Here is a 23,070-nt window from a genome sequence, read left to right as displayed (position 1 = left end):
CCAGTGAAATTGCATCCTCCGTTGACCTGTTGTGGCGGTATGCGAACTGTAGTTGGTCGAGATTCTTGTCGAGGTAGGAGTTGATGTGCACCATAACAAACCTCTCAAAGCACTTCATCACCACCGACGTTAGTGCCACTGGACGTTAGTCATTGAGGCACGTCACCTTACTCTTCTTGGGCACCGGTATTATTGATGCCCTCTTAATGTAGGTGGGAACCTCAGACCTCAGTAGTGAGATGTTGGAAATGTCCGCAAAAACTCCCGCCAGTTAGTCTGCACAGGTCTTGAGAACACGACCGGGTATACCATCAGGTCCAGGCACTTTCTGAGGGTTTAGACCCCTGAAGGATCTTCTGACGTCGACTTCTGTGACTGTAATACCGTCAGGGCGAATGGGGGCTCGGGAAGGCACATCAGTGTTCTCCCTATCAAACCGTTTAATAACTGAAATTGTATGAGAAGATAATCCCACTTTCCAAGAAGAACCAATGAATGAGGTATCCAAACAACCAGTCTAAGCTTGTGACCAATCCTCAATAATTCAACAGATCCAATGAAGGCTGTTGGTATTTGGGGAGGGGATTTTACAGGGAAACTATAAAACGTCTGTCTGCATATGTTTGAAGATCACAAACATCATCCCTCTTCCACAAAAAGCAGATGCACTCAATGTCACAACATTTCATGTCCTCCCCTCATTCTTTTTCAGTGACTGCAACAGGTAGATGGCAGGAGATAGGGATAGGAATAGGGCTGCTTTGGGCAATGTGTTTGTAGGTGATAACTGAGTTGGGGAGTGTGAGATTGAGAAATGGAGAGAACGTGGGTGAGGATACAAGGGAAAAGGGCAAGGACTGGCTGAAGAGGTTTAAGGGAATGGAGAGGGATAAGAAGATCTGGGGGGGGGGGGAAAAAGAGCGAGGAATGGAAGTGATAATATTGTGAGTGGAGAGGGGTGCGGGGCGGGTGAGATTGGGTATTGGGTGCAGCGTTGCAATAATCTTGGGGGGGAAGGGCAGGAGCAGGTAGAGGCCACTGGTGGGTGGGAGCAATGTGCAGAGATCAGTGGGTAAAAATTGAGAGGGGATTGCAGGAAAGAAAGAGTGCAGTGAGCACTGGAGAACATAAGTGATGAGATCAGGTTACAGAAGCTGAATGGGGAAATTGGGTCAGAGAGACGGGCAAGGATGAGATGTTGGCATGGATCTAGAGGGCCAAATCAGGGTGTGTGAGCAATCAAAGTGGAACGGCCAGAACTGAGTTAAAAGATTAGTTTAGTTTAGTTTAGAGATACAGCGTGGAAATGGCCATTTCAGCCCAAGTCCGCACCGACTAATGATACACTAGTTCCATTCTACACACTAGCGACAATTTCTCAAGCCAATTAACCTACAAAATGGCATGTCTATTATGTGGAAGGAAACCGGAGCACCCAGAGAAAACCCAAGTGGTCACAGGGAGAATGTACAAACTCCGTACCGACAGCACTTGAGGTCATGATGGAACCCAGGTCTCTGGCGCTTTAAGGCAGCAACTCTATCGGTGTGCCACTATGCCGCTGGTTGATAAGATCTGGGAGTGGAAGCAGGGTGAGGAGATTATGGGTGTAATGAGGAGCTCCAATGGGTGAATGGAGCAAAGTGGGGAAATTGAGGGATGGGAGCAGGGGTCAGAGGAAACAAATTGGGGAGATTGGGGATTCAGGAGATGAGGAGATCCAGTAGTGGAAGTAGGGTGAAGAGAGCACAGAGGAGATGGACACAAGGGCTCGCGAGAAAGATTGTGAATTGAATAGGGAGAAGGAAGGGATCCGACCATACCAGCTTGTTCAGGTGGACTCCTTAAAACATTATGTACTGTCCAAGTATAACACCATTTGCCAATCTTCCTTGGCCCCTGGACCTGTTCTAGTATTATTTATAAACAGTTTCTTGCATCACCTTGGCAACCCTATCTCAGAAATTCCATTTATGTTGCCCACCCTCCCTCGCCTCTTTGCAACTTAGTTAACTTGCGACTTTCCAGTTTTGATGAAAGGTATTTGACTGGTCCATTAACTCTGTTTTTCTTTCCACAGTTCCATTCCAACACAAAGAAGCACTAAAAGCAATAATGATATTCACATTTGCAATGTAAACGCAAAACTATTAAAAGGTAGGTTTCTAGACATTTATGTCTCAGTGAATTGCACAACCCATTCTGTTTAATGGCATTGTATGTTCCTTGATTTGGTTTAAAACAAATTGGTCACACAAAATTAATGAGTTGCATTGTTTCAGGGAAGGCTTAGTTCTTTTTTCTTCACGCCCTTTTGAGCAACCCAAATAAACTTGTGAAATGTTTTCACTCAAGATAATGATGTATGACGAACCATTCATTTCTCTGCAATGGTCTGTAGTGAGGAATCCAATAAAAACAAACATGCAAGCCTCGAGATACTGATTCAGGTTATCTTTGTTTTAATGTTTTTCAAGAATGTGTACACATGCACCCATCCACCTTGAGCAATGACTATTGTAGGCATCGTGCCAGTATGGATCCTACCTTAATTTTTTTCATGCAGTCACTGGGATTGTCACCAGACACACATTGAATCGTTGGTGTCAGGTTTTTACTGTTGAACGCTTCAGCCATAGCTCCACATTTCAGTATTTCCCCTCTGGACTGCGTGCACCAGCGCAGAGTCTCTGGCAGGCCTGAGTTAAGAAAGCAACACACCCTTATTACCTATACATACAGGGCAATCTCACTGTCATAATTTGCATTTAAGAACACATAAATCTCTGGCCTCACCAAATCAAAGATGTCTCCTATCAATCCCTCACTGAAACTTAAAAGCAATGTATGTATTTTCTCATTTCCTCAGTTCTGATAAAAAGATCTTTGCTCTAGAACATTGGCTTGGTTTCTCTTTCCACAGTAACTGCCTGAATTGCCGAGTGTTCCCATTTACCTTGTCAACTAGAGAACGGTCCTGACCTTCCATTAAACTCATTGGAGACCAATGAACTATCTTTAATCTGACTTCAATGTTATACCTTCAAGAGTCAAGAGTCAATTTAATAGTAAGATTAAACGAGTACTTACCAGTATGAAGTTTGATCTGTATTTTATGAGGAGTTACGGTGAGGTATTACGTGAAGACCCCAGCCCCAGTGCGCATGTGCGGCATACTTCGAAGCAGCGGTGTGAAATCACAGGATAGACACAATATTTGAAGTAAGATAGTAAAGATCATGAGACATCAGTTTATTAGTTTGATCTATATAATGAGGGTGGGAGCGGCGGGCACGTAATACCTCACCGTAACTCCTCATAAAATACAGATCAAACTTCATACTGGTAAGTACTCGTTTAATCTTACTATTTTACTTCGGAGTCACGTGAGTGATTCCGTGAAGACCTCAAAGGTCTGTGATTTCAAACCGTGTAACAGTTTTTATTTCACTCACTGCCGAAGTTTTTGAGGGAGGAAGTGTTATCGTAATCAACCAGTGGATCTGCTTTCACAAGAAACAGAAAGGTATTTGTTAACAATAACAACATAAAGAGCTCCCCTGAGCTTGAATTAATATTGCAGTTTGTAATATTCTTTCTGCAATTAAATCAGGTTTATCAACGGTTTATAATAAAAAATGTTCTGAACGTCGTTCCCTTGACCATTCTGCCGTATTGAGAATGTGGTCAACCGGGATGTCCATTCGTTCAGCCGCTGATACCAATGCTGCCCTAGTGGAATGGGATTAAATGTATTATTATCTATTCCGGCAGCTTTCAGTACCTGTTTGAGCCACCTTGGAGTGGTTTGGCTCGTACACCGTCTTGGGGTTTCTGTGGTTGACCCATAGGCTTTCCTCTCCCTCTAAGATTGTGGGTTGTGTCTATATATAGTAGTAGATGGGTCACCACACTCAACCTGGACTCTGGTGGGTAGGCCCGGAATCCCACCAGTGAATAGGGCGTTCCTGGTCTATATAGCCATATAACGATTACAGCACGGAAAACACAGGCGATCTCGACCCTACTAGTTCGTGCCGAACTCATAATCCCGCCTAGTCCCATATACCTGCGAGTTAGATTTTACCAGACCTAGAATATGAACGTGATGCGTCTGGGGTAATCTCCATGTTATCCAGTCTAGTTTTATGGAGTGACCGGACTCTGTGAGCGTGTACGAGAGCCATAAGCATGAGCGTTTTTAACATAGATTAAGCAAGCTGAGGGATCTGGCTGGTGCCATTCTCTGAGATATGTCAATATCACACCAATATCCCATACATGGGTATACCTGGGTTTTTGGGGCTTATTATTATAGTTGCCCTTCATAAGTTTACCTTCAGTGGATGGGATCCCATGCTCTGCTGTCATGCTGTTTTAGATAAGCAGATAAGGCGCTCCGTGCTGTATTTACGGCACTGTAACTCACCTTTTAGTCATGGTGTAGATGTTCCAGGAACTCCAATACGTCAGTGGTTGAATAGTTCGGTATGTTGTCCCTGCGTCGTGGCAGTATTTTACCCATGTTAGCTTTTAGTGACTGTTCGCAGGGATGCCGACATGGTGGTAATGGTTCCTTAGATAATCCCAGTCCCTGGTAAGGTCTATTCAAACCCTGCACCCAGGAGTTTGATGTTTCCCTGGCATGGGTGGCTTGTGCCTGATACTGGGTTGAGTCAGCAACCATGGTCCACTAGGGAAATCCATAGGTGACTCGCCCACCGTGTCGTGATGAACTGGGAACCATGGCTGTGTAGGCCGGTCGGGCACGTTCAATATCTCGGAGACTCCCATCTGTATTGCGAAGTGCCCGTCTGATGAGGCAGAAGGGAGGAAGGCAAAGCAGAAATTCCCCCTTCCAGCGTGTAGGCATCTATCGCTGCTGCCTCTAATCTGGTTCCTAAGTCACATACATAGGTTACTGGTGATTCCATCTTGTGCAACCAAATTGATATCTGGCTTTCAAACTGCTTAATACCTTTAGCAGATATTTTGGGTTTGACATCTATTCAATGTAATCATAAATTTTACCCCGTGACATGGTGTCTCCCACTGTGTTCTAGCTTCCTAGGACATAGGCAGCTGATAGTTAAAATGTCTTTTGACACACCATTGCCAGATTTGTTTGACCAATTTGTTGTACAACAATGATTATTATGCTCCCCATATGGTTGATATAAGCCACCACCATAGTATATCAATCCGTAACCACATATGTACGTGCTGCATTTGAAATGCATATGCTTTTTAGCCCAATGGGCGATCACCAATCCCAAGTAGTTGATGCCCGGTATGTGTAGTAACGATGTTTGTGAATTGGTCCATCTGTTACCTGTGCTGGATATGGAGTTTAGTTGCTCCCCAGCCTAAAGTACTGGCATCGGTTTTTAATAACCAAGTTGGGATTGGTGATGATAATAGGGCTGAAAACTATGCCAAATATATGTCTAACCACCACCTTAATTGTGATATAGCTTCAGTGGGTACATTCATGATTTGATTATAGTGACCCAAGTGCCTTGGCAAAGTAACAGTCATATGGACGGAATTATTATTGAAGCCCAGATAATCCATGGTAGTTAACGCTTCAATTCTGGTTTATCTGGGCGTGGGATAAACCTCAGAGCTTTAGGGAGCTGTTTCGTAGCTAGAACTGCTGCCACAGCTAATTCCTTTGTTTCCCCTAATATGAGGATATCATCCAATATATGCCATGATTATGCTTGTTTTCTTAATATTTTCATGGCCGTTTTTAATATTTATAATAGTTTAGGGCTGAGGTTAGACCATAGGGAATGCTCTATGCTCCCATGGTTGCCCTAACCGGGATATCCATTATCCAGGTAAAAATTTTTAGGTATCTATAATGATCCTAGTGTATGGGTATAAGATAGTTAGCATCTTCCATATCAATGCTCCCCATAGGTATCCTTGGGAGATCAGATGTCTGGCAGTGACAAAAACCCGTCTCCATCTTAAAGTGTATATACTCAACAGATTTATTTAGTGATATTAGATCAATGATGATGCTACATTCACCATCTTTTGTAGTTTTTGTGAATATATTCGATACAAATTCCAATGGTTCATGTTTACTCCCATGATCCGTTTAGTAATGAGCCTTTCTAGTTCAGCTTGACCTTCTCACTTCTCTTTTCTTAGAGGGAGAAAATGCCCTTTGGGCGCATTGCTGAACTGGCGGTAATATGCCCAATTTGAATTCGTTTTTATCCTCTAATACTGTTGAGTATATTTTAGTTATTTGTGACAGCATCCCATGCTTTATCAACAAGTGTAAATGCCCCCCCCCCCCCCCCGCAGTTAGTAGAAACACCCTTATTTAGTGTAAACTGGGAGGAACCAGACTACCTACCTCCATGTTTATTGTTTTTTCATGAAGGCCTAGTTTGCTGGTATGCTGGTGCTGTCGGTGGGGCGGCGCATTTTCCCACGGCTCCGCTCTGGGCCCCTGTCTAAAAAAGAACTTTGGGGGTAATGTGAAGCGGTCGCCAGGCTTTCACCAGTCCTTGTTTGATATTGCTGGTGGATGCCGAGGGGTGCTGCCAGCTGGGTGTTGGATGCGATGTCCTGCTCGTTCCATGGCCTGCCCTCATGAGGCGCACAGGTTTAGCTGCCTCTCTTCCCGCAGCAGCGGTTTGCATAGCCCCGTATATTTGGGGTTGCGGGCTATATGCACCATTGTTCAGTCGAGTATTCCAAATTTGGGAACATCTTAGGCGTCAGCACCCCGGTAGTGCAACGGGATAGTCTCATCCTGGGAGAACCACCTTGGTGATCATGGCGTCTCGCCTGCCAGGTGAGTATGATCCGTGGAAAAAACGAGCAAAGGCGGTAACATCTTGACCCTTCTGTTAGGAGCTTCAGAATTCGCTGCTTGTCTGCGAGTCTGCTGACCCAGCTGCCTGCGGATTTCCTCTAGAAAGGCCTGCTCCTGCAGGGCTTTGTTGGGAAGATGGTCGCGTGGAGGAGCCATGTAGTGGCCCACGACACCCAGTAGCTCTTCCTGATCCTGCTCCCCTGGCATACTGCTGTTCTCGTCCGCCTGCCCAGCGTTTAAGCCAGCCCAGCCCTGGCCTCCTTAGCTAGCCTCAAAAGAGGGAGCAAAAGGGTGTGCTATAAATTGGAGGAGGCATAGCTCAAACTCCGCTGTTGGATCAATCCCTCGTCAAGGGAGATGGCTAGTGCAATAGCACTGGGGTAGGAGTGTCAGCTCCCTTGGCATTCAGCCAGTGCCCCTTTTTTCCTGGAGGTGAACTCCATGACCTCCTCTGGCTTGGGGAGACAGGCATACTTATTTTTGCTGTCTCCAACCTGTTCCAGTTTTGGAGGAAGTTGGCTCCTGTAGAACCTGTTAAATTGGGAAGATTTTTGTCTTACCTGTATGTAGAGGCTGCCTGCCGTTTTTCAGGCGGCATTGTAGCGGTTCCCGGGCGGCGATTCTCCTTGTCAGGAGTCTGCTGGGCTGCCGGTCGGGTTTTTAAATTTCCCGCCAGTCCGCTGCTGTTCACCAAACAGCTGTTCAGTGGACCAGCATCAGCGCAGCTTCTTGCAGCGGTCCGCAGCGTTTGCGGTCCGGTTAGCGCCTTTCCCCCTCCACTGTCGGCTCCTTCGCTGGAGTCGAAACGGGGGCCGCTGCCTCTCTACTTTGCTCCCCCTGGAGCAAAAACCACAAGGCCCGATTAAGGTAAGTACTTACCTCGCGTTCCTTGGATGCGGGAGCTGCCGACTCCCGCTGGCCGCGTTCTGCACAGCTGTGCGATTATGTCGCACATGCGCACTGGGGCTGGGATCTTCACGGAATCACTCACGTGGCTCCGAAGTAAAATTGTCATTTGGACCCCTAGAGGTCCAAACGAAATGCCGTTTCTGCAGCCATACATTACACACAAATAGACCCAGACACAACATAATTACATTTTACATAAACATCCATCACATAGCTGTGATGGAAGGCCAAAAAAAACTTCTCTCCACTGCACTCTCCCCCCCCCGATGTCAAAGTCAAAGCCCCCGGCTGGCGATGACGATTGTCCCGCGGCCATTGAAGCCACGCCGGGTGGTGCGAGGTCGCACACCGGGTCTTGGTGTTGGAGCCCCCGGTGTGCGCTTGCAAAATCCCGCGGCCATTCCAGCCGCGCGGGGCGGTGTAGTGAGGCCCCGCTCCAGGAGCTCTTCAACCCCGCAACACGGGCGGGAGAATTCGCCGTTGCAGGAGCCCCGAAAAGCGGTCTCCTTCCAGGGATCCGCGGGCTCCCAGCGCCGCCGTCCGCAGACCAGCAGCAGCAGCCTCTGACTCGGCAGCAGCAGCAGCGGCATCGGCAGTGGCAGCGGCAGCGGCAGCAGCGGCAGCAGCGGCAGCAGCGCTCCTCCACCGCTCCAGACTCGGCCAGCCCCGCGACGGCGATGGTGAGTAGCACCAGAGTCCCCGGCTTCTTCCTGTTGGAGGCCGCTCCTCGTTGCGGCCCCAACGACAACGGAAACCCGACGAGAAAAAGGTCGGGTCTCCAGTGCAGGGAGAGATTTAAAAAGTTCCCCCCCCCCCCCCCCACCCCCACCCCCACACACACACACCCCAACAAAAAATAACAAAAACTACATTAAAACACAGACAGAAAATAATAAAAACGCGGACAGACTGCAGAGGCCGCTGCTGGCCAGAGCCGCGCCTCCTACCGGAAGCATGGAATGTTGTACCCTTTACCCTTTATGTGTTATTGGGGGACGGCTTGATGGTATTCATGTACACTGTATCATCGGTACGGTACCTCGACGAGCGACTGGGCTTGCATTCACTGGAATTTAGAAGGATGAGAGGAGATCTGACAGAAACATATGAAATTATTAAGGGATTGGACACGCTAGATGCGGGAAACAGGTTCCCGATGTTAGGGGAGTCCAGAACCAGGGGCCACAGTTTAAGAGTAAGGGGTAGGCCATTTAGAACTGGGATGAGGAAAAACTTTTTCACACAGAGAGTTGTGAATTTGTGGAATTCTCTGCCTCAGAAGGCAGATCCACTGGATGCATTCAAAAGAGGGTTAGATAGAGCTCTTAGGGTTAGCAGAATCAAGGGATTTGGGGAGAAGGCAGGAACGGGGTACTGATTGCGGATGATCAGCCATGATCCCATTGAATGGCAGTGTTGGTTCGAAGGGCCGAATGGCCTCCTACTGCACCTATTGTCTATGTGAGATGTGACAATAATAGACTAAACTTTTCTATTTTCATGTCAAATTACTAGAACCTTCAGTTTTAGTTTTAAATTTTCCGAGTATAGTTTTAGTAGCCAACAAATGGTTCTATAATATAGTTTAGCCAAACAAGACATTTCAGATCCATGTCTGAACTTAAATGGGAAAAGCATAAAAGTCTTATACTACTTTGAATGGATGAAACTAAACGATCTGGGGAATGCTATAGAAGTATTTATGCCCTGTATTCCATGGTTCCGGGAAATGGTGCTCACTAGAAACGTGTGTCTGTATTACTGCTCACTAAAAATGTGTGTCTGTGTTATATACTGTACATGGCGCATCATCGCAATTAATGCGCGACTTAGCAGTCACGGTGGCGCAGCGGTAGAGTTGCTGCCTGACAGCAAATGCAGCGCTGGAGACCTGGGTTCGATCCTGACTACGGGCGCTGTCTGTATGGAGTTTGTACGTTCTCCCCGTGACCTGCATGAGTTTTCTCCGACATCTTCGGTTTCCTCCCACATTCCAAAGATGTATAGGTTTGCAGATTAATTGGCTCAGTAAATGTAAAAATTGTCCCTAGTGGGTGTCGGATAGTGTTAATGTGCGGGGATCGCTGGCCAGCATGGACCCGGTGGGCAGAAGGGCCTGTTTCCACGCTGTATCTCTAAACTAAAGTTAGAATTTGAGGCTGCCATTGTAAAAACAGAAAATGCAGTTTTAAACTGGTTGATAACCTGCTGAAAATTTGCAATTCTTCCAAACAAAAGAAGACACTCCAACATTGTGGATCGTCAAGAGTGTTTAATTGTCATGTGTCCCTTCAAATGGAACAATGACATTCTTACTTTCAGCAGCACAGCTGAATGTAAACATGTGTAGAAAGGAACTGTAGATGCTGGTTTATATCAAAGATAAATACAAAGTGCTGGAGTAACAGCAGGTCAGGAAGCATATCTGGAGAAAAAGGATGGCTTTGTAAATACCGTAATAAACACCAAAAAAGTTTAGTATATAAAAAACAACAAACTATAATAGCGCAAAGACAAAAACAATGCCCCCAAGTCTAGTTTGGAGCCTAGTTGGAAGTTAAAGTGTTGAATAGCCTGATGGTTGTTGGGAAGAAGCTGCTCCTGAACCTGGACATTACAGTTTTCAAGCTCCTATATCTTCTTCCCGGGGGCAGTAGTGAAATGAGAGAATGTTTTCCACAATAACTTTGCATCATCCAAGGATGCAGCACATTTCTGTGACTAATAACATACAGCTTATATAATGCTTATTAAAACAAATGAAAAAAAGCATTATAACTACTATACAACAAAGCCAATCCCTCGTCAGCACAGATGCCAACCAATACATGATTTAAAATCGTATGAGCAAATATTTGCAAGCTCTTAGTTAGTTTTGACCATACCAGAAGAATTTAAGCAATAATGTTCCCACGTGCCATAATGGATATCACAGTTCAGCTATCACTATGTGAAACCATTTCAAGTGTGTTAATGATTTTCTTGAGTTGAAAGCTATCACTTACTGTAGCAATCAAGTCCTTGCAAAGATTGTAGATACTCTGTCCCCAGCCAGGCCTGATAAGTTTGGTTTCTGACAAGAGATAATTGTTTGGTGGCATCCTTGAACAGCAAATCTTTGCCATTATATGAAGTGGAATCAAACATCTTAAATCCAGCGGAATTTATGCCAAATTGTTTCTGTAAACAAAAGATTTTTTTAATTGGAGAATTTGAAACAATTACAGTATCTTTATTTAGATATTTGTTCATCAGTCTATGAAAGTAAGCATGCAGGTACAGCAGGCAGTGAAGAAAGCGAATGGCATGTTGGCCTTTATAACAAGAGGAATCGAATATAGGAGCAAAGAGGTCCTTCTGCAGTTGTACAGAGCCCTAGTGTGACCACACCTGGAGTATTGTGTGCAGTTTTGGTCCCCTAATTTGAGGAAGGACTTTCTTGCAATTGAGGGAGTGCAGCGTAGGTTTACAAGGTTAATTCCCGGGATGGCAGGACTGTCATATGCAGAGAGAATGGAGCAGCTAGGCTTGTACACTCTGGAGTTTAGAAGGATGAGAGGGTTTCTCATAGAAACATATAAGATTGTTAAGGGTTTGGACACGTTAGAGGCAGGAAACATGTTCCCGATGGTGGGGGAGTCCAGAACCAGGGGCCACAGTTTAAGAATTCTGGAGTAGTTCCTGAGGATTGGCGGGTAGCAAATGTAACCCCACATTTTAAGAAGGGAGGGAGAGAGAAAAGGGGGAATTACAGACCAGTTAGTCTAACATCGGTAGTGGGGAAACAGCTAGAGTCAGTTATTAAAGATGGGATAGCAGCACATTTGGAAAGTGGTGAAATCATTGGACAAAGTCAGCATGGATTTACGAAAGGTAAATCATGTCTGACGAATCTTATAGAATTTTTCGAGGATGTAACTACAGGTGCACAACCTTTTATCCAAAATTCCAAATAACGAAAAGCTCCGAATAGCGGACATTTCGGTCCTTGAAGAAAGGTCCTTGAAGACGTTCACCGAGGGCGGCCCGCAGAGGTGACAGCGGAACCTCCGGTCAGTCCTCGAAGAAAGGGGAACTAAATCCCCATTCATAAAAGAGAAGGTGAGGGTATATTGCGCGGGAGGGTTAATAATTGACAATCTGCTGCTGCCTGCCAGCTGAGTTAAAAAGTTCCCACGGTAGACTCACGATACACAGTGTATCGTGAGTCTTGCGTGGGAACTTTTTAACTCAGCGGGCAGGCAGCAGCAAATTGTCGCTCCCTTCAGTTTAACCCCACCTACACCCCTCTGCTTCCCGGCCATGTGTGTGACCCCTTCCCTCCCCTCTCCAGCTCCCCGCCCATTGCACCGGCGCGGGGGCTTTGCACTGTCTTCACGTCGGCGATGCCAGCAGGTCAGTGCCAGTCACCAGAGACGTCAGGACCAACGGGACACCGACCCCCAGGCCCACTGCAAGCACAGAGATCCCAGAGACCCACAGCCAGCAGCAGCCCAGCCCCGTTCCAACTCCAGAGGAAAACTGCAAACTGGCCGGAGACGTCAGGACCACCAGAAGCCGCTCCCCGATGGGCCGCTACGGCGACAATTGGCAGTTTGCCCACAGCCCGAGCTGCGCCCCCTCATTGGGACACCGACCTCCAGGCCCACTGCAAGCACGGAGATCCCAGATCAGCAACTCCAGCCCAGCCCCGCTCCAACTCCAGAAGAACACGCTCCCCATAGGGGCAGAAGCTGATGGTGTGCAAGGTACGTCTTGTTCTTGGGGTGGCGCAGCTCGGGCTGTGGGCGAACTGCCACTTGTCGCCGTAGCGGCCCATCGGGGAGCGGATTCCTCTGGAGTTGGAGGGGGAGGGGGGTATTGTGCTGTTTGATCACCCCCTGCTATCCCAGGGACAGGGAGACACAGCGGCTTTTGAGAATGGTGGGCAATCACTTCCAAAGTTCTGCCCACACAGTCAGCACACCTCTCCTACACTTGTCTCCCGCACTAAGATCATCTCGCAGAGAATGATCCCAGCCTAACCCTCTCTATTCTATTCTGCAAGAAAAAACTACATTGAAAACTCAAACTCGCGATCGAGTAACTACCGGGATCGAGGCGCAAACTCGCGACCTTGCGGATATGAGCCGAGCACTCTACCACTGAGCCAGCCGTTAAAATCTACGCTAAAAATCTTCCATTCCGAAAGCCGAAAAATTCCGAATTACGAAAAGTGGACTGTCCCAAGGCTTTCGGATAAAAGGTTGTGCACCTGTAGTAGCGTGGATAGGGGAGAACCAGTGGATGTGGTGTATCTGGACTTCCAGAAGGCTTTCGACAAGGTCCCACATAAGAGATTAGTATACAAACTTAAAGCACACGGCATTGGGGGTTCAGTATTGATGTGGATAGAGAACTGGCTGGCAAACAGGAAGCAAAGAGTAGGAGTAAACGGGTCCTTTTCACAATGGCGGGCAGTACCTAGTGGGGTACCGCAAGGCTCAGTGCTGGGACCCCAGCTATTTACAAATATATTAATGATCTGGATGAGGGAATTGAAGGCAATATCTCCCAAGTTTGCAGATGACACTAAGCTGGGGGGCAGTGTTAGCTGTGAGGAGGATGCTAGGAGCTGCAAGGTGACTTGGATAGGCTGGGTGAGTGGGCAAATGCATGGCAGATGCAGTATAATGTGGATAAATGTGAGGTTATCCATTTTGGTGGCAAAAACAGGAAAGCAGACTATTATCTAAATGGTGGCCGATTAGGGAAAGGGGAGATGCAGCGAGACCTGGGTGTCATGGTACACCAGTCATTGAAAGTAGGCATGTAGGTGCAGCAGGCAGTGAAGAAAGCGAATGGTATGTTAGCTTTCATAGCAAAAGGATTTGAGTATAGGAGCAAGGAGGTTCTACTGCTGTTGTACAGGGTCTTGGTGAGACCACACCTGGAGTATTGCGTACAGTTTTGGTCTCCAAATCTGAGGAAGGACATTATTGCCATAGAGGGAGTGCAGAGAAGGTTCACCAGACTGATTCCTGGGATGTCAGGACTGTCTTATGAAGAAAGACTGGATAGACTTGGTTTATAATCTCTAGAATTTAGGAGATTGAGAGGGGATCTTATAGAAACTTACAAAATTATTAAGGGGTTGGACAGGCTAGATGCAGGAAGATTGTTCCGGATGTTGGGGAAGTCCAGGACAAGGGGTCACAGCTTAAGGATAAGGGGGAAATCCTTTAAAACCGAGATGAGAAAAACTTTTTTCACACAGAGAGTGGTGAATCTCTGGAACTCTCTGCCACAGAGGGTAGTTGAGGCCAGTTCATCGGCTATATTTAAGAGGGAGTTAGATGTGGCCCTTGTGGCTAAGGGGATCAGAGGGTATGGAGAGAAGGCAGGTACGGGATACTGAGTTGGATGATCAGCCATGATCATATTGAATGGCGGTGCAGGCTCGAAGGGCCAAATGGCCTACTCCTGCACCTAATTTCTATGTTGCTATGTAAGAATAAGGAGTAAGCCATTTAGAACGGAGACGAGGAAATACTTTTTCTCACAGAGAGTGGCGAGTCTGTGGAATTCTCTGCCTCAGAGGGCGGTGGAGGAAGGTTCTCTGGATGCTTTCAAGAGAGAGCTAGATAGGGCTCTTAAAAATAGGGGATATGGGGAGAAGGCAGGAATGGGGTACTGATTGGGGATGATCAGCCATGATCATATTGAATGGCGGTGCTGGCTCGAAGGGCCTACTCCTGCACCTATTGTCTATTGTCTAATTGTGTACTGCACTACCACTTCTTGGAAGACAGAGACCCATCAAATTTGTTCGGAATTAATTTGTATCAATGAGAGATAGGTCAGTTGGTTCATTAAGAAAAATCAAAAAACTACAAAGGTTAAGAGTCTGAAATAAAATAGGCACCCGCAAATGATCCTGATGTGAGATGTTTTATTTAATTTGGAGATACAGCCTGGAAACGGGCTCTTTGCCCACCAAGACCACGCTGACCATTAATCACCCAGACACTAGTTCCACGTCCGGCAAATTAGGGGCATTTTACAGAAGTCAATTAACCTACAAACCTGCATGTCTTTGGTTTGTGGGAGGAAACCGAAGCACCTGGAGAAAACCCTCAGTCACAGGGAGAACGTATAAACTCCGCACAGGCAGCACCCGTATTCAAGATAGGGTCTCTGGCCGGTTTCTGTCATAGCCCTGTCCCACGGTACGAGTTCATTCCAAGAGCTCTCCCGAGTTTAAAAAAATCAAACTCATGGTAAGCACGGAGAATGAACGTAGCGGGTAGGTCGGAGCTCGGGGACGTCTCTTAGCGACTCGTAACGCTAACTCGGGAAGACTCGCTAACGGCAGGCAAGCACAGGAAGACTCGCGGACATTTTTCAACATGTTCACGAGAGCCCCAAGTACCGACGAGTGGCCATTACCGTAAATCTCTGAGTTCGAATCAGGGCAAAATCGAGAGAGAGCTTTTGGAATGAACTCGTACCGTGGGACAGGGCTTTAAGGCAGCAACTCTACTGCCACATGGTGTAGCTGCATAGATGCACAAAGTGAATGATAACTGGCAAAGTGGCAGTGGAAGGGACTGAAAAGAGGAAGTAGTACAGAGTAAAGGCAGAAAGAAATAAGTTCTACAAGAAAAAGGCAGGCTGAAACCATGGGTTCAACAGTATAGTTTGTGCACCTCGGGGAGGAATGAGAAGCAGTATGTATAGTTTAGTTTACTTTCGAGATACAGCAGGGAAATAGACCCTTCGGCCCACTGAGTCCATGCCAACCATCAATCACCCATTTCACACTAGCTCTATATTTCACTTCCTCAGTGTCAAACACCGGGTTCTGGTGCTGTGAGGCTGCAGTTCCTCCAGCTGTGCCACTGTGCCACCCCTTACATTGCAGTGTTTGAAGACTATCAAGCTGGATATTGTGGAAAGAAGATCTCCTGAGGAAATGATAGCACTCTAGGAGACAATAGGCAGATGCAGAGTGAGGAAAGAGCAGGAGCCCGAGATCTGGAGCTCTGTATCCGCGAGGTGGAGATCATTTTGCCAAATCTTTATGAGCAGATTTGATGAAAATTGTTTGCACTGGTACTCAGTAAGAAAGAGCGATGTAGGTTTAGAAGGAGGTATTAGAATGGTTTGCCATTTTAACAGAAATGTTTGTAAGAGTGTGTAAGAGTGAGGCTGACAAAGATAGGAAAATGTTTTTTTTTTTTCTTGAGATACCAAATGAGTCAAAGGTTAAAGTGAAACCATGGACCCAAAGAGCTTTGAGGTAGAATAACTCTGAGCTGTTCCACAGAATGGCCAAGAGCATGGATGCATCAGAGTAGGTCAGGCTTCAACATGGACAGTGCTGTTCCACATAGGTTAATAATACTTGTGTGGACACGTGGCATTAAGCATGGGTAATAGAATGCAATGAGAACAGTTCTTACCCGATGCAGCTGGTTCAATATTGTGGTTTGGCAGAGCCCGATTTAAAAGTACAGAAATGAAGCATCGTAATTGCATGACATTGAGACTTCAAACAAACTATTAATTGTGCTGATATATTGGTCCCGTTTTATTGTCACAGTGCCCAAGGTACAGTGAAACCTTTGTCTTGCCTACTATCCAAATAAAAACACCACATGTGATCACAGTCAAAATCCACTCAAGTACCACAGGTAGTACAAAGTGAAAGGAAACCGTGTGCAGAACACGTTTACAATAGAGTAAAGGAAGAGTTTTTTTTTTTTAAGTGCAGGAGCTGAAATGAGGTAGATTGGAAGATCAGGGTTTCATCCCTACCATACAAGAGGTCAGTTTAAGAGTCTGATAACAGCAGGGAAGAAATTCTGATCTGCTATATTCATAATTGCATGGCACTGCTAATTGCCAATAGTTCTCTTAAAGCAATTCCTCCGCCGTCTAGTCAAACAGAAGAATTTTTTTCACAAATGCCATTTCTATTAAAATGGCAAACCATTCTAATAATCACCAATAGTTAATAATTCTCCAGAAAAGCTGCAGTGGATTAATAAGAGTTTCATAAGTCTTTATCTTCATATTACCCAACTATGGATAGTCAGATAACATAGAATGAGTGATTGTTTGAATGGGTGATTTAGGGCGGCATAGTGGTGCAGTGGTAGATTTGTTGCCTTATAGTGCCAGAGACCTGGGTTTGATCCTGACTGGGTGCTGTCTGTACTGAGTTTGTACGTTCTCCCTATGACTGCGTAGGTTTTCTCTGGGTGCTTTGGCTGTGGGTTAATTAGCTTTGGTAGAATCATAATTTGACTCTAGCGTGTAGGATATTGTTAGTGTACGGGTGATCGCTGGTGGGCACGGACTAGGTGGGCCGAGGAGCCTGTTTCCGCACTAAAGACTAAAACGATTGATGGCTGATGTGCTCAATGGGGAGAAGGGCCTGTTTTCATGCTGTAAATCTTTAAACTCTAAATGCGTATATAAATATTTTATACTATTTTTCATCCATCCTATTTTTCATCCAAAGCAAGCTGCATTTAAACATACATTTTTTTTTAAAGATGAAAACTGACAAATTGACTTAGCTGGCAAAAACATCTCCGTACCTGACCTGCATCTAGTACATTGAAGATGGCTGTGCCATCAGTATCCATTCTCACTACAACTGCACGTGTGGGCACCCTGGCGAGATGGCATGCCTTCCAGTCCGAAACTTCAGCACGGCTTCCATCTCGACACAGAAGTTGATAGTCAGTAGATTTCAGGTCCTTTGCCCATGGAGAGACATTAGCTCCTGAAAAACAATTTAATGGTAGACTTTGAGCAAATGATAATGATGTGATGTTCCACTTAATTTAATTCCCCAAGTACCTAAGATTTAGCACAGTGAACAACAGAGAACAATGAGATTCTGATCCAATTAACAAGTCCGCAGTACAACAAACCACAGTTTTTTAGCACTACTAGCAATATGTTGGAGGTGATTAATTACAAGGTTTCAATTGTTGATGGTTTGGAGAAAACAAAGGAATCCAAGCACTTTGATAGCCTGACATCATGTGGGCTAGGGCTGATGTACATGCTTCATTGTAGGAAATCAGTATTGCATTGTCTCCCTTGAGAAAAAGGTGGAGATATCTACAGATTCTGCTGCATTTGACTATCATTCAGGGAGTGAGAATATCTTGTACACTCCAAGAGCATCCTCCTCTGTGGGAATTGTAGTATGGTGGATTCTTCTCTGTGGAAAACAAAAACAATTTCTCATCTGTTCATTACCATTAAAGCCCAGTTCATGCAGGTCAATCCACCTAGTAGTCCAAAATCTAGAGCTGAGTGCAGTGATCGTTGTGGTTTATATGCAATTCAACGTCTTGCACTCCTTCACACCAAGTGTCTAACTTTAGTCCAACCAATAAATAATACAAGTAACCTAGTCTATAGTGAACGAATGTCTGCGACTTGAGTTCAAGAGTTGTGCCACTTCAGCCAAGAGATTGCATCAATTAGAAATCTGTTGTAAGACACCAGTACGTAAATGGAAAAAAAACAAAGACGGGAATAGAACAAGTAAATTTTGAACAAACACACAGCTGTCAGGGACTCACAATTACAAACAGTCATTTCTCAGTACCACAGTGTGCCATGCCTCTCAGTCAGGCACTGTTCCAAGACTTTGCATATGCTACTGGTGGCCTTATATCATCGCCATCCTATATAGGAGCTTCAAACTGTGCTAAGGCCAACCCTGAGCAAGCTGGCAGAATGCCATTCTTTCAAGCACTTGCAATCGAAACAATCCTTCAGATACTAGTGACAAACATCACACTTCACAGGCCAACATTGCAGATAAGAGAGAGAGCTCCCAAATGCTTTTCTTATACGAGTGTAGAGAAAAGTATTTCAACAATAAACATATAAATGGGGCAGCTGTATAGTTGCTGCCTAACAGCGCTAGAGACCCAGGTTCAATCCTGATTACGTGTGCTGTCTGTACAGTTTGTTCGTTTGCCCCATGTCTGCATGGGTTTTCCCCGAGCTCCGGTTTCCTCCCACATTCCGAAGACGTACAGGTTAGTGGGTTAGTTGGGCTAGTGTGTAGGATGGTGCTAGTGTGCAGGGACCGCTGCTCAACGCAGGCTGGGAGGGCTGAAGGGCCTTTTTCCGCACTGTATCTCTAAAAAATATGGGCGACAGATAGCACAATGGGCTAAGAGTTCGGCTGGCGACCGGAGGGTAGCCGGTTCAAATCCCGCTTGGAGTGCATACTTATTCTGGAGCATAACACAAGACAACCTTTAATCGTACCTTTACTGCTTGCTAAATCCATTGGGCACATCAAGGTTCAGTATCAAATTGCACTTTGCACCCCAAGTCATGAACTTAACCTTAGTCAGAGTAATGCAGTAGCCGCTTTCTCTCTCACTCGCGTACACACACAGACACACATTTTTAAAAGTATATCTATCTATCTTCCACAGAGAGTAGTCAGAAATAACTGTAGATCTGGGTGGGGGAGGGCACAGTCCTGCCTTCGTGCACAGTGCCAGGTTTGATCTTGACTGCAGCTGCTGTAGTATGTGGAGTTTGCATGTTCTCTCTGTGACTGCGTGGGTTTCCTCCCACATCCACAAAGACGTACAGGTTTGTAGGGCCAATAGTGTGTATGTAGGGAGTGGATGTCAAAGCAGGATATCATAGAACTAGTGTGAACAGGTGATTGATAGCCAGCGTGGACTTGGAGGGCCAAAGCACCTGCTTCCATGCATTATCTCTGAACTAAGTCTGAAGAATGGAAGCATTATGGAACTCAGCAAGAGAAGACCATGAAAAAGGTAGGATAGAGTTTGTCAGTAAACTGACAATGAAAAATAAAAACAGATCACAAGAGCTTCTGTTGGTATGTAAAAGGAAATGGTATGAAAAGATGTATCAGTACAATTATCAGCAGCAAATATGGTCGGACTGATGGGCGTTTGGTTAGCACGGGTGAGTTGGGCCAAAGGGCATACTTCTGTACTGAATGACTCAATGGCTCATAATAGCTAGAGAGAACTACTAACTATTGGCCTAAAATCTGCTGGGTAGCTGCTGGAATCTACATTAAAGATGTAGTAACAAAACATCTTACGAGCTATAATAGGATTGAGCAGAATCTGCATGGATTTATGAGAGGGAAATTACGTTTCACTAACGATAGGGTTTATTTTAAGACATAACATGTGGAACATATAAGTTAATCCTGACTAAGGGTGTTGTCTATACAGAGTTTGTACGTTCTCCCTGTGACCGAGTGGGTTTTCTCCAGGTGCTCCGGTTTCCTCCCACACCCGCACACTCTGTTGTAAGTTAACTGGCTTTGGTTAAATTGTCCCTAGTGTGCAGGATAGTGTTAGTGTACGGGGTGATCACTGGGCCGAACGGCCTGTTTCCATGCTGTATCTCTCAAGTCTAAACACTGAACTGAGAAGACATGTCTTCACCCTGCGAGTAGTGAATCTTTGGATCGGCAGATAGGCACAAAATGTTGGAGTAACTCAGCGGGACAGGCAGCATCTCTGGAGAGAAGGAATGGATGATATTTCGGATTGAGACCCTTCTTCAGACTCCCTTCAGACTGATGAGTGGCAGGATACGCTCAGATAACAAAACGCCCTTGTTCTGCTTCCACTTTTCTATCTTAAGGTATATTTAGTGCGGGATAAAAACCACTGAGTAAAATGGTTAGATGGAAAGTATCACACTTGAAAATAAAACAAAGCAGTATGCTGAAAAGTGGCAAAGGGTCCAATCAAGGAGGCAGCCCATTGCTTTATGTCAAGAGTTGTGATGAGAAAATCCCTAAACATGGTGGCTACTCTTAAGAGGCAGAGAAAGGAGTCTGAAGGTGAGAAAGAGAAGAAATCAATTGTGGGACCAATCTACATAAAGGAAAACTCAGCTGATAGAATTTCCTGTTCAGCAGTAATTGAGATACCTTAACGGAGAAAATACTTGAAATAGACAGTAATGCCAAAAGCATTCACATTTTTCACATAATCAACAGTAACACAAGACCTCACTGTTATAAATATTCATCTTGGTATAATGACTTGGCAATCTATCTCTAAATTGTGCTGAATAAATAAACCATCTGAAGCTACAGTCAGTTTCTTCTGAAAGTCAAAGTGAACTTAAAATTCCCCCAAGGCCAAAGGTAAATCACACGCTCTCACTCCCCATGTCCCTGGGCTCTAGTTCAGAGGCATTTCTGTGTGAAGGGAATCTCAGTTATGGATGCATCTTCAGATATTAACACTCGGGCAATAGTAATCAGCTTGAACCAAACCAAGAGATTCAACAAAGGGCAGCGACTGTAATCATGGAGCAATTCTTCATTGATTAGATCATTCTATATCACCTTCAAGTGAAGCCCATCAATGAACAATAGAGAACAGATCAGAAATTTCTTCAAAGTTAATAGCAATTGAGAGAACACAAGTGCAGAACTATCAATTAATCAATATGTAATGAAAAGAAATTGCAGATGCTGGTTTATACCAAAGATAGACACAAATTGCTGGAGTAACTCAGTGGGTCTGAAGAAGGGTCCCGACCCAAAATGTCACCTGTCCATATTCTCCAGAGATGCTGCCTGACCCGCCGGGTTTCTCCAGCATTTTGTGTCTATCTAGTGATCAATTAATCTATTTGCATTTTCAAAACATGATACAATTCTTTGTGCAACACAAGCATAGAACTGCTCATGCAATTCACATGAGTAAAGCAACTCACAGTGTAATTAAGGTGCTACCCCATCACTCACCATCTGTATTATCCGAGACAGTGGAATGTTTAACAAAGGCGACATCACCTGTATTTTCAGCTAGGCACCTGAAGTGAAACAAGGGGAACAATGAAATAGTCAAGACATGTTTGATGGTAAAGTATTAGGATTGAGGCAGATAACCCTTGCAATATGATTCATTTTCTCCTTCAGCAACCAGTAACGAAAGCTCATGAAATGCCCCTTTATTGTTACATTGTATTCCCATTGCTGATAAGTGGGAACAGAGGCTAAAAGAGCAGAATATTGCACACACTCGTTATTGGTTTTAGTGGAAGGGAGGAAGGGAAGAACATTATATTCTCAGGTTGAAGGACAAGGTCAGTTCATTACAGAGGAGAGTTGGGTAAGACAGCACCAACTAATTAGACTAGATATCAATCTGAGAATGCGGACTGTAAGCATTAGTACTACACCATACATTCACTCCTTAGGCAAGATAAGAAGTTAGCTTTTATTCTATATGTGCTACGTACGGCTATAAAATATAACAGGAAAATGACAGTTGTGGACATTATGTACCTGAATGCTCCACTGTCACCATAATATCTCTCCCTGGAATCCCCTGTACATTTGTACTTGTCCTGTTCATCACCGATACACAATTGGCAAAGACTTGATGGGTAATCCACACCTTGTGCTCCAGGGACACAACTTTTTGTGAAGAAATTACTCACAGCTAGGAAGAAAGAAAGAAAATAAATAAACGAATAACATAACATGGAGATCAGATTAATCCAGATTACTTGACAGTCCGCCTTAAAAAACACTGATTTTAAGTTAATGATTTATAAATCAGACTATTGCATTGACTCCGGGCAGATTTTATTTTTTAATCTACTGAAAAACACCGCTGGTCTTTCAAATACCCCAAAGCTTTTATCACATGGCTGTAAAACAAAAAACAGTGAACCGGTTGACCAATCTGCATGTTTGTTTCCAGCTATACTTCCTCATTTACATTAAATCAATTTAAAGCTCCTGCAATGAATCAGAAACTGGTAAAAACTGGACATTTCCAAATGCAAAATAAATATAATGTGGTTGAAGCATGGCATAAATGGAAAGTGATGCGTTACAGCAGATTTCTATTAAGGTCTGGTCTCCCTATATAGGGCATACTTGAGTGCGTGAAGTACCACTTACTCGAGGAGAATCACTGGGGTAGAGGAGAAATACAAGGGGAGGTTGTGAAATATGGGGGACAGAGGAAAAGGTGAAAGGAAACTAGTGATGAGATTTGGTCTATGTTAGTTGGGATGCTCATGCATTTAAAAAGACTGTACTATATATTTTAAATATACAGTTCTCATGGAAAATAGTCATAGAGTGATACAGTGTGGAAACAGGACCTTCGACCCAACTTGCCCACACCAGCCAACGTCCTAGCTACACTAGTCCCACTTGCCCGCAATTGATCTATATCCCTCCAAACTGTCTTATTCCATGTACCTGTCTAAATGTTGATGATGTTCAAGTAAGAAGTTAAGTGTTCTATCTGGGACATATGACATAA

At 44.9% G+C, this 23,070-nt stretch overlaps 1 protein-coding gene and 1 pseudogene across 2 annotated transcripts in view; both read right to left on the bottom strand.

Moving 5' to 3' along the window:
• meltf (melanotransferrin) overlaps positions 1–23,070 on the bottom strand; it is a 69,249-nt gene that overhangs the window by 29,019 nt on the left and 17,160 nt on the right. For both annotated transcript variants that reach the window (XM_055645576.1, XM_055645577.1), the window contains exons 5-9: positions 22,077–22,233; positions 21,534–21,601; positions 17,335–17,522; positions 10,753–10,927; positions 2,548–2,699 (exon numbers count right to left, since the gene is read on the bottom strand). In XM_055645576.1, the coding sequence (XP_055501551.1) occupies positions 2,548–2,699; positions 10,753–10,927; positions 17,335–17,522; positions 21,534–21,601; positions 22,077–22,233 (740 nt within the window). The remainder of the gene's footprint in view (positions 1–2,547; positions 2,700–10,752; positions 10,928–17,334; positions 17,523–21,533; positions 21,602–22,076; positions 22,234–23,070) is intronic.
• On the bottom strand, positions 6,696–6,825 carry LOC129703841 (U1 spliceosomal RNA; annotated as a pseudogene).

The sequence above is a fragment of the Leucoraja erinacea genome, chromosome 14 (genome assembly GCF_028641065.1).
Source record: "Leucoraja erinacea ecotype New England chromosome 14, Leri_hhj_1, whole genome shotgun sequence".
In the NCBI taxonomy this organism is placed as follows: Eukaryota; Metazoa; Chordata; class Chondrichthyes; order Rajiformes; family Rajidae; genus Leucoraja; species Leucoraja erinaceus.
Note: the sequence above shows the minus strand (reverse complement) of the source record. Positions and strands in the feature narration are given on the sequence as shown.